Source organism: Xyrauchen texanus, chromosome 10 (genome assembly GCF_025860055.1).
Source record: "Xyrauchen texanus isolate HMW12.3.18 chromosome 10, RBS_HiC_50CHRs, whole genome shotgun sequence".
Classification (NCBI taxonomy): Eukaryota; Metazoa; Chordata; class Actinopteri; order Cypriniformes; family Catostomidae; genus Xyrauchen; species Xyrauchen texanus.
The window spans coordinates 46,118,424-46,131,030 of NC_068285.1; the positions used below are offsets into that span (position 1 = coordinate 46,118,424).

The 12,607-nt window shown below is 36.1% G+C and overlaps 1 protein-coding gene across 3 annotated transcripts; it reads left to right on the plus strand.

The window, feature by feature from the left end:
* The first annotated feature begins 239 nt into the window (after positions 1 to 239).
* LOC127650240 (E3 ubiquitin-protein ligase RING2-A-like) lies at positions 240 to 12,278 on the plus strand. 3 transcript variants are annotated; one of them, XM_052135547.1, is made up of 8 exons: positions 240 to 396; positions 594 to 660; positions 764 to 858; positions 1,001 to 1,161; positions 2,687 to 2,902; positions 3,687 to 4,007; positions 9,393 to 9,594; positions 10,809 to 12,278. In XM_052135547.1, exons 2-8 carry the CDS (start codon positions 651 to 653, stop codon positions 10,935 to 10,937), a joined length of 1,134 nt encoding a protein of 377 aa, XP_051991507.1. In that variant the 5' UTR covers positions 240 to 396; positions 594 to 650; the 3' UTR covers positions 10,938 to 12,278. The 3 variants fall into 3 exon arrangements, with proteins under 3 accessions (XP_051991507.1, XP_051991508.1, XP_051991509.1); XM_052135548.1 differs by having other exon boundaries at positions 594 to 657; XM_052135549.1 differs by lacking the exon at positions 594 to 660.
* The last annotated feature ends 329 nt before the right edge of the window (positions 12,279 to 12,607 follow it).

The following is a 12,607-nucleotide window of genomic DNA, read 5'->3' on the forward strand; positions in this document are numbered from 1 at the left end:
TTAAGACCTCCGTATTCATAATCTTTAATCATATAACTTTTACGTATATAATGACTTTTCATTTTCCATGTAAAATCTAAATTCTATTTATTTATTGCTTTTATCTTTTTAGCAGAAGCTGCTTGTGAGAAACAGTGTATGAGTTACTGAAAAATGTTAAGTAAATGCGCGCAGTACTGCCGTAAGCCACCAGATGGCGCGTAATCGGACAGGAAGTGACGTATGACTCCAAAAGCAACAACATCCGATAACAGGATGCCTGTGGTGTCCACACAAACAACAGCTTTCATCATAGATGAGAACCTCATTTAGACGCGTTTATTGTATCGTGTTCTCGGTGTGTAGAAGAGATCTACGGCGGATATGAGTGTGTGAACTCATAAAGACACATTGAAAGTGAGTGTGTTTGTTCATTTTAATCTTGTACAATTCAGTTGATCATTACTGACTGTACATTCGTAACGCACTGACGTACGTATTACAATAGAAGAGCAAAGTAGATTGTCGTTTATTGACCGTTGGTTTGGAATATTAAAACAAATTTGAAACTGTAAGCACCGCATTATTTTACATTTTTACTTTTGTGTGTGTAGCAGGAGTGAGCGGATAATAGTTGTCAACAAGCTAACTGCACTCCATGAACTTTGGGCATGCATTGTTGTAATTTTATATGATTCTTCATATTTTCCATTTAAAAGATTATGTTCAGATTTGCAGAACGCACACTTCTTGTAACTTTAGTTTATTTTGTTATAATTTTCAGGTCTTACTGCAGTCATGATGGCGACTCCAGTCAGTGTTCAGACACTGAGTAAAACATGGGAGCTGAGTCTGTACGAACTACACCGGACGCCACAGGTGCCATGAGACATTATATATATACATACACACCTCAGTGTTCGATTGTTTAGCGTGTGTTTCTTCTAATGTTTGAATCGTTTATGTAAGTAGGCTTTGGTCATATATAATACATTTATAAACCTGTGTGTAATGTGTTAAGGAGGCGATGATGGACAGCACAGAGATCGCTGTATCTCCAAGAAGTCTTCACAGCGAGCTCATGTGTCCTATCTGTCTGGATATGCTGAAAAACACTATGACAACCAAAGAGTGTCTGCACCGCTTCTGCTCTGAATGCATTGTCACTGCGCTCAGATCAGGGTCAGACAACTGCAAGCACAAACACTTCACATTTCACTGACAATCCTCACAAATCTTTTCCAAATTGATTAATCAAACAATTGTTTAAAAGCTTCAAAGTAAAGATAAACTGCAGCTGTGCTGATATACGATATAAAGTCCAAAATGTCATGTGGTGTAATTGTTTGGGACTCATGAAAAGCTGAAATTGTTACAAAAGGAAATGTTGGCATGATGAGTGCAGAATAGTTTTTTTATTTGTATTTATTTTAAAAAAGCAGCAAAAAGATTTTATTAAAAAATATTATACATATTTGAAAAACATGTTCACCAAATCAAAGTCATGTGGTGTAACTGTATGGAGGCAAATGAAAAGCTGAAATTCTTGAAAAAGGAAATTTTGGCATGATGAGTGCAGAATAGTTTTTTATTCTTATTTATTTTAAAAACATCTCAAATATTTTATTTAAAAATATTATTCATTTCACAAGTCATTTGGTGTAACCAACATACAGGTAGCTATTTTGTTGTTATGTGACAAAAAACATAAAACATAGAGGACCCTTTTAGACCCTCGTCACTGTGTGTGTGTAGTTTGTTTTGTCATATAAATGTCAATGATTTGACTTTTTAAAATTTTTGATGAAAAGGCACATTTTACTCTGGTCATTTGGCATAACCCTAAGCAAACTTGTGGATATTCTTGACTCAAAAATGTATGATATTTGTCCAAAAAAAAAATTACTTTAAAAAGGTTTTTCTTTTTTTTGGGGAAATTAATGTTTTCATTGAGTTTACATGTATTCAAGGTTCAAGAAAATAATGTAATATCTTTAACTTGATGGTTACACCACATAACACCTTTTAAAGTAATTAAATCAATAACATTTAAATGCTTTAAATGTTTTTCATGGTCATTGGACAAAGATTACATTTTGAATAAATTGACATGTGTTTTTAAACTATATATTTAAAAGATTTCTAATTTTTATCACCACAATCTTTTTTGTCATTTGTCAATTACCCTTTTAACAAGTCAGCGGCGCTATCACATAATAAACCCTCATTTGTCGGCACCTGCCAGCGTAAATATGCAATCGCTAAAAAATGGTCACTGAAGGAATCTGCGAATGATATCAAAATTAACAATATATTATCTTTAGAAAGCCACAAGCATGGACAAGTGGACTGATCCAAATAGGAAAGCATCCCAGTGATGTTGGACTGTATATCAGCACTCTTGGAACCCTGCTCATCCAATCAGATTTGAGAAACCGGAACTAAATGTTGTGTTAAGTGTTTTACTGTATTTGCATATAGTCATAATTGGTCTGCTCTAAATCCATTTAGTAGAGACACATTTATGTGACCAAGTGTAAATTAAATGTAAATGAAAAGACACATGAAGTGACTAAGTGTCTATAAACCCAAAATGTTTTGTACAGCATTTACACCAGTATTTAGTGCTGTCCACATGTCTAGTCTACCTTGTAATTTGTCCAGGAGTGTGGAAACATATTATGACGTAATCTTTTTTTGATTGTAGGAATAAAGAATGTCCGACCTGCAGGAAGAAACTCGTGTCCAAACGTTCTCTGCGTGCTGACCCGAATTTCGACGCTCTGATTTCTAAGATCTATCCGAGTCGTGACGAGTATGAAGCTCATCAGGACAGAGTTCTGGAGCAGCTCAGTCGATTGCACAATACGGAGGCACTGAGCAGCAGCATTGAGCAGGGACTGCGCATGCAGGCCAAACACAGGTCACTACACACATTGACTTCATGTTCATGTATGTTGTCTATAAACACATTGGCATGGCCATTTGATTTTGACTCTCAATATAAGTTCCTTTTTGAATTGGCAGAAGTATTCTGAATATTCTAACTGGCTGTTTGTCAATACTAAGAATGTGTTTTTGTTCAAATCTCATCTGTACAAGGTTTTTTAATTTGATATGTTTTCTCCCAATTTGGAATGCCCAATTCTAACTACTTAGTAGGTCCTCGTGGTGGTGCGGTTACTCACCTCAATCTGGGTGGGAGAGGACAAGCCTCAGTTGTCTCCGCTTCTGAGACGGTCAGTCACGTGGCTCGTTGTGCATGACACCGTGGAGACTCATAGCATGTGGAGACTCATGCTACTCTCCACGATCCACACACAACTCATTGAGAGCGAGAACCACTAATCACCACCACGTGGAGGTTACTCCATGTGACTACCCTCCCTTGCAACTGCGCCTATTTGGTTGCTTAGGAGACCTGGCTGGAGTCACTCAGCACACTCTGGGTTCAAACTCGTGATTCCAGGGGAGGTAGTCAGCATCAATATGGCGAGCTACCCTGGCCCCCTATCTATACAAGATTTTCTATATTTGGAGGTTGGAGATGATGTCAAACAAGTCCACAAAGACACAAGAATGCAAAAAGAACGGACATTTAGAAAAAGTCTGTTTTCTCCAAAAGATGCCGTTTTGAGGGGTGCTGGTTCATTGTTTCTTGCATGGGGCTCCTGTGTAAAAACAATATCTCTGTTGTGTCTGTTCAGAGCTCAGCGTGTGCGTAAGCTGCATCAAGAGGGTGATAACATGACCTTCAGTGGTGGCGAGGACAACGGTGACACACGATCCCATGTGTCACATGACTCCGCCCCCTCACACCATACCTCCGCCCCTGCGAGCTACACCCCTGAGGCTGGTCCCAGTCGCAGTAAGAGGCCACGAGCATCTGATGATTCTGGACCTGAGGCAGATGGAGAGAGCCGTACGCCTCCGCGAAGTCTGCCAGGTCATGTGCCGAGTTCTGAAATAGAGCTAATATTCCAGCCGCACCCCCTGCTGGTCAACACACAGCACTACAACCAGACCAGGTATCAGTTGATTACAGCGGAGCTCACTGAACATTAAGTAATATGAATGTACACTTATAGGAATATTCCGGGTTCAATACTATGGAAATTGAGTTGGTATTTTGTCCCAACCCCCCACAAAAAAACTTGTTTATCCTACAGTTGGCAACAAATGTAAAAAAATACAACTAAAATTAAATAAGTATGCAAAATATGAACTAAGTGACTTAATATACATATAATCATTAGTTGTATTCATATTGAGGATTCCAGTCTTGTAGCTTGATACTCTGAGTTTTACTAAAGGGTTTAACTGTTTAACCTCACCAAGGGTGGCTTTCGTCAGTTTAAGTAATATTGCATCAGTGAATTCAATGCTAGTGCTTGAAAAATGGATTTAGGGACCTTGAAAGTGCTGGAAAAGTGCTTAAATTTCACTCTTAAAATCTGTACAAACCCTGAATACAAGTTAAGCTCGATCGACAGCATTTGTGGCATAATGTTGATTTTTGACTTGTACATCCTTTTCTTTAAAAAAATGGAGGTTACAGTGAGATACTTGCAACGGAAGTGAATTTTGCCAATTTCTGGAGGGTTTAAATGCAGACATATGAAGCTTATTATTTTATAAAAGCACTAACATTAATTCTTCTATTAAAACACATGTCTTATTTGAGCTGTAAAGTTGTATAGATTGTTATTTTACAGTCATTTTAGGGTTTGTTGACATTGTCATAACAACAAAGTTGTAAATTTGGCTATAAATTTACACAGAATATGTAAGTGATTGTATCATGCTATAATCATGTTCACACACCTATTGATGTCTTGTTTCTATACTTTTGAAATTGAGTATTTTAACATTAAAAAATTGACTTCCATAGAAAGTGCCTCACTGTAGCCCAAATTTTTGCTTTTTTGTTTGTTTGTTTAGGAAAGGAGGAACGAGTCAATTTATTTTTGTTTATTATTGAACCCAGAATATTCATTTGTTAGTTTTTTTAAACTCTCCTGCTGACCCTAATTTATGTAAACTGTAGAGATTACAGTAGAGATTCTGCTGTCCCATTTATAAAACTGATAGTTCCGATTTAGGCCTGTCCACACTATGTCATCGTTTTCCAAACTATGCTGTTATGGAGAGTGCTTTCAAATTCTCAGTTTTCAGTGGAGGAAAATACTTTTCTAGTGTTAAAATTATATTAAATTAGGGTGACATACTTTTATGAAAATGAATCATGGTTTTAATACAGTAACCATAGTTTAACCATAGTATTTTTTAGTACAACCACAGTGACCACATTAACCATGGTTTCCGCATAAAATTATTACTGTAGTAAAACCATGGATACATTTCGTAAGGGTTACAACAAATTAAATAGCAATTTATTAAATATTTTGCTTCCGATGTTTGATGAATAAATCTATAAACCCACACCTGTGACAGCACATTCTGTGTTAATGTGCCAAGTTTTGGGCTGGGATGATTCATCATCGTAATCGACGTCATCGATTACAGAAATACGTCGATTTGCATAACATGCATCGGTGCGTTGCATTGGAATAATTAAAATGGCATCAACCGGTTTAAGCATGAATTCCCCGAAGAACAAACTGCGGCTATAAAAACTTGCCCATGATGATCTAAAGCGTGGGAGTATTTTAGGCAGAGACCCAACGATGTGGTGCTGTGTAAGATATGCAAATTGGAAATGGCTTATAACAGCCGTACAACCGCCATGAACGAACACTTGAAGCATCCCGGAGCGCTTGTCAAGACGGCAGCAGCGTAAGTCCTGTATACTTTTTGTCCACACCCACCCAAACATGATATAGTATTACAACACGTGTTTCTGTTAGTAGTAGTCACTTAAAATAGGTTTTCTAAATGTTTCCTCATCGCCCCCATGTTAAAAGTCATTTCTAACACGCTAACGTAACTTTACACCATGCGTCATCTAATTTTGTTATTTGGCCGTTTTATATTTTCTGTTTGCTTTAACGGCCATGCAGCCCTCTACATTGTGAGTAAATCAATCGCATATGCAACCAAAAAACGTTTATTATTAGCCACTGGCGAGTAAATATTAACATTTAACTCGCCAGTGATAGAGTTGTGTAGTGTCCGAGGCCCTTTTACTGAATAAAAAGCAGTTGATTAAGAAGCTGGATTCAGCCTCGTCTTTCCCTGCATGCTGTCTCATGAGCGCGCAGGAAAAAGCACTTGTCTCGTTCAGTTGAACTCGGGAGCATCTCAGGGAACCGCACCATGGACGTCACAAGAGCAGCTCTCTTGAGAGTGTGTGTGGAGATGAATCACTCCTCAAGCACTCTGATGTGAACGCAGTCTACAGAGACTTGCGCCAAAATATAAACAAGGTATAAAAGTATTAATTTTGTGAATGCAAAGTGCTCCAGTTTCACTTTACGGCCATGTAATGTCAAATATCCATGGTCATTGTGGGTTTATTTATGCAGTGTTAATAACATGTAGTGAGAGAGAGATGTCCTGCTCTATTTCTGTGGAGATGATCAAATGCAAGATACACAATCTCAAAGTCTTCCTTCATGAGAAATAAGGGCTTGTGAGTTAACCAGAGAGCCTTAAAATAATTTGTGAAAGTGAAGAATTTAAGGCAGAAATATTTTACTATTGCATAATATAATCTAATATAAATACAGGTTAGCTGGGTTACTAAAGAAGCAAAAAAAAACATTGAAAGTCCAATGGATCAAAAGTAAATTGAACAAATAAGAGATATATTTGAGTTATTTAGACATATTTTGATAATTAAAAACATTATTTTAAATTGTATAATTTTATTTGACTGTCATTCATGTGGTTTTGAAGCGTGAAAAGGAAATCATATACCCTTATTTTATTATATGACCCAAGATAAATTTGTATAAAGGAAGCACACATAGTGAGTTTGTATGGTTCAATCATCATATTCGTGAAACATCTAAAATTAATCATCATAGTCCTAAAACCGTAATCATAGTCATAACTCGCAATTATTTGTTTGACAAATAATTGTCAGCCAAATTTCACAATTGTGACCCCTAATTTTCATTATTGGGTTCCTACCTTGTGAATTGTTTTGTTACAAATGTGTATGAAATTTCAAACAGTGACAACAGCTTGTATCATTATTAAAAATGCGATTTCATGACATCATATAAATTGATAAAATGTAATCTTTTTAAAGAGCTAAAATGTGATTTAAAAGCAAAATAAAATAAAAATGTACAATATATAATATTGTGTGAATATATATGAAGAGGACCCCTCTCTCAGTTTGCTTAATATATTTTTAGGTACATTTTGCTTACATGTCGTCAAAAACTTAAATTTACTAGCCGATGAGGATTCTTTGTCCAACGTGATCGTAGAGGGTTGCCATGTATGAGTGAGAACATGGCGTAAACTGTGTGACTGTTACAGTCTGTAAATCGTTTCAATTATATTCCTTGCCCCACTGAGATTTAATGCAGATTGCAATAGTTTTAGTTATTCCTGTTATGTTACTGTAAGATGAGGGGGAGGAGGAGAGGTGGAATGTGTAGGGAGGAGGGGGATAGAGATAGTATGTATGTGGTAAATTGGCTGTGTGTATTACTGAGAGTTGATTAAGAATGCACAAGTTTTAGTTATTCCTGTTAGAAAAACATTTGTGTTACTCAAATTGCACTAATTTTACTGTAAAATGATTTTATGTTGGACTGCTAAACTCGAGGTTGCACAATGTTTTGATATTCCTCCTGAAAGTGACTTGAATTTTACATTTTGTTTTATTTATTTTGTTGTTGGATTGCTAAATGTAGATAGCTATTTCCTTTTACTCGAAATAAACAAGTTCTTACTTAAAATCACTCCAAAATAAAATTAATCTACTTTAAAGCAGTTCAATGGAAAGGAGGCGGCGAGAACCGGCTTGACGACATAAATAATATTTTAATGATTAACTCAAACAAAAGACAAACACACACACGACAGACATGTCCGTAAATGATCTCTCTCTCCCGCACAATCCTCCGCAGGTGGCCTTTATCCCTCTTGGAGGCTTACTTAGCCTGATAAGGGACCGGGTGTGTATGATCACGACCCGGCCCCGCCCTCCACCCTGCCACATAGACATTTAGCAATCCAACAACAAAATAAATGAAACAAATGTAAAATTCAAGTCACTTTCAGGAGGAATATCAAAACATTGTGCAACCTCGAGTTTAGCAGTCCAACATAAAATCTCTCCAAAATAAAATTAATGTTGGACTGTAAAAAGGAGATTACCAGTTAAGACGGGGCTATTTTTGTTGCAGAATAATGCCATGCAGTGCACACTTTGTTTCTTGTACATTTGTTTGTGTTTAAGAGAAGATCATTTATTAAAATATTGAAATATTAATGAGACAAGTTTTTAATATTTATTTTGGGTTCATTAATTGTTATATTAATCAAGAAATAATACAAAATCTTTAGAAAAATCGGCAAATTAATCGTTAGATTAATCGAATAATCGGAAAAAATTATCGTTAAGTGCAGCCCTAGCCAAGTTACTATGTTGCTTGGCAACTGCAAACAGCTGACAGTTAAGCGGGTTGCTCACCAGATGAGATGTGTCATACCGGGCAGGACAGGCATCACAGGTAGGACAAAGCATAGGTATCGCACATTGACCCCTTTGCTGCGGTGCATAGAGTTGAATTTCATAACTGGACAGACAACGGTTACATACAAAGATGTTTGCAGGTTGTGCAACTGCACAAACTGGAAAGGTTAGAAAGGGTAACATTGATTATGCAATTTCTCTATACTCTGTCTATGCTTTATTCAAACTGTCAAAATGCAAAAAAAGAAAAAAATATGGCACTGAAAATTTGCCTATAGACAATATATCTTCTGGCCTAGGATAAAGTCAATAGTTTATGTCCCATGATAACGATTGAAGTGAAATTTCATGGAAATATACGAACCCCTAAAGTTGTAGCTGAATGCTGGACTGCAGCAGTGTTCTGCGGACATTTATAGAGAACAACGGTCTCACATTAAGAAAGGTTTATGTCATCCACCTGCCACGTCTCATGTGCCACCACTATTTAGACTTCACTATTCTACTTGTTGGAAAAATGGTTTATTGTGACAGTGGTTCAAATAGTAAATTGAACTGTTTATTGAACATTGGTTTATTTTGTCTTAGTGCTGTTGCCGGCGATTTATAAAAGCAATAAGCTTCTCGAATTCATGCGCTACAATGATTCTTACCCGTGGTAAAATAAATGCAATGCATTACCTCTCATGACTTTTTGCTTTGAATACTGTTAGTGTGATACCCCTTTTATGGATTGCCACTCGTAATCATGGGAATGGAAATCTTGGGTGTAATATTTTCACCTTTCTGCTGTCAGATTCGTGAAAACAACAGCTAATGCGACAGTGGACCACTTGTCGAAATACCTGGCTCTGCGCATAGCTTTAGAGGAGCGTCAGAGCGACAGGCCGACAGACAGACAGGTGGAAGGAGAGACAGCAGCTGACAGCGGCACTCTTCATGATGTCAGTGAGAAACAGTTCACCATCTACATCAGCACAGCAGCAGGACACTTCACTGTGAGTCGGATACACATTCAGCTTTTCAAGTTCCGATTAAACCTGTGAAGAGCCTTCATTCCTGACCAGGAGAACAATGATTAAAACCTGCCTGATCAGGGAAGAAAGATCTGGCATTTCACACTTGAAATTTTTTGCACACTGTCATTTTTATGCCTGGGTTAATATGCTCTTGGGTTATTACACCATGTTTATCACTATTCATGCTTTACCAGTGGCACTCAATGCATGGCTATTTAATGAGGCCAATACTGTTTAGTAATTGCACTGTGTTGTTTCACACTTTGGTGCCACAATTCACAACCCAGGATAAGGGGTAGCACAAGCCTTTACAACATTTAATCATGTGAATTACTATAGATATCTACAATTCAGTTTTAACAAGGTAAAAGGCTCATTCTTGATTTCAGCAATGGAAGTTAACAATGGAACTTGTATATTTCATTCACTCCTGTTTAAAACACAATCATGGATATCTAGAATGAATTTATTATTAGTTAACATTTCAAATACCAACTAGTAAAAATGCTAATCTTTCAGATCTGTAATTAGGTTTTCACTTGTGACAATGTTCATTACTGGTATTTGTAATGTGATTGAAACTAGTAAGAAAGCCTTTTATGATATCCTGAAATATTCATTCATTTAGTGATATCAGAAATACCAAATCTATCATGTTGAAATACATTTTCAGATAACAAATATTGAGCTTTTTCACTAGTTGTAATTCAATTGTTGATATCAGGAATGGGTATTTCTAGTAACAATGTAATTATTGATGTGAAAAATGCTTTTTTACTAGTAATAAGTACATAGCCGATGTGTGTATTTTGAATTTCAACTAGTAAGACATTAATTATAGATATCTGTGAGATAGCTATATTGTGTTTTGAACAGGAGAGAATGACAGATCATTGTGAAATTCTACTAGTTTAAATTCAGTTACTGATACCAAGAATGGTTTTTTTTCCTAGTTGAAATTCCATTTTTGCTATCATGAATGAGCTTTTTATGTAGTGAACATTGAATAACAGAGATATCTATCATTCATATCCTGACCTGCACATGATTAAATGTAGAAAACGTCACCATAACACAAGGTTAAAAAAGACAAGTGATTAAGCTGAACCTGTTTTATAAGTCTTGATAAATCTTCTGCCTCTGCAGTTGAGCTGGTTGTTTTTCTTCCTGTACTAACGCTTTCTGTGTTTCAGACACTAAATGGATCTCTGACTCTGGAGCTGGTCAATGAGAAGTTCTGGAAGGTTCATAAACCTCTTGAGCTGTACTACGCTCCCACACATGAGCAGAAACAGCAGCAGAACCAGAGCCCTCAACCATGAAATCCAGGAAAGAAGAGGGGGGTAGGGGGGTTATAATGTCTTTTAGCAGAGACAGAGCTCTGTGGCTGACACTTGAGATGTGCATCTAGTCATGATCAGCATACTCCATACACACCAATGTGTTCATGATGCATCAATGAAAGGATGCCATGCACTAATGGAACCAAAGGACAGTTGACCCTGCTGAAGGAGAGTACCAGACTGGGATGATGTAGACATGGACACCTTCCATCCTGTCATGTTTATAATGACCCGATTAGGTCATCACATATAAAACTTCAATGCTTCGGAAGTGAAAAGAACTTGCAGATTTAGATGCTTGCAGTTTTAGCATGAATGTTAAAGGGAAACTTGCCTCTATTTTATGTCACTAACATTTTAATGGTATTTTACTTTACAACCAGTTCATATATTCACCTTTACCTTGAACTGCTTTCTTGTATCTTTTTCATTCTTTAATATTGGTGGGCCCATATTTATAGTGGTTTCTGTGGTCTGTCACTTTGGAGTTGATGAATCTGGTGTGTGGTTATTTATATGCAATTATGATCCACGGTTAATTACACGGTTAATTGCGTGAAAGCCAAGTTCACATAAATTGCTTCATTAACATAAAAGATGCACATTGAAAAGTTTCACCTGAAGGACTGCATTTCCTAACAGCCAATTAATTACATTGAATTACTGAAGTATAGCTGTTCACTGACATTTTGAATACACAAGAACATCTATAGGCAGAAATCTTACTGCAGAATTTAGCATTTGCCGTCATGACAAATTCATAAATATCACAATTGTTAGCATGACCATTATAGTAAAATAAACGTAAATAGATGCAGCTTCCTACCAGGGTTGCTATCATTTAAATGTAGTTCTTTTCAATAGTATGTTTCACTCTGACTGTTGTAAACTAGTTTTTTGTTTTTCAATATATTCATTTAGTTTTAGTATTTTAGACCTTTTGTGCACAATCCACACAATCCACAAGATTAAAGTTGAAGCAAATTGTTTGAACAGAACATGAATGCTGGGAAAGTACAAAAAGCACATAAGGGCCTATGCAAAGTTCTTTGACACTAAGGTTGGGCAATACCACTTATTTATGTTTCAATCTGATACCAAGACCTATTAAAGCCAATATTGCTCATACAGATGCGTTTATTAAGTGATTTTTTTTTAATTCTATTTCTGAAGATAAAAGATGCACTTTTAGACATTTAATTTACAAGCCATAACTTTTATTTATAGGCCTAAATTGCAAATGATCAAACCTCTATTTTTGCTTATCATTTATGAACAATAACATGCTTTTAACAGATTTCAATAAAAAAAACGAAATGAATAGCAAATGACTGTTTGTATCCTTCAGCATTTCTGTGTTAAGAAGAGCAGGAAAAATACAGTCACATGCAAGAATGTGCTTATTTTTAACACAAAACACTCTCGATCTCATGGTAAATAAATGATTAAACCACTAATGTAGTAAAAACCTTTAATATTGATATTTTATGTGGGTATTGATACTCTCCATAAAACATCAGTATATGTGTGATTTTAATAAGAGAGCAAAAACAAAGAATGAATGAAAAAATTATTATATGATCATGTGCATACAGACATAATACAAGGACACATATACATAAAGATGAGTTATTAAGAAAAAAAGGCAA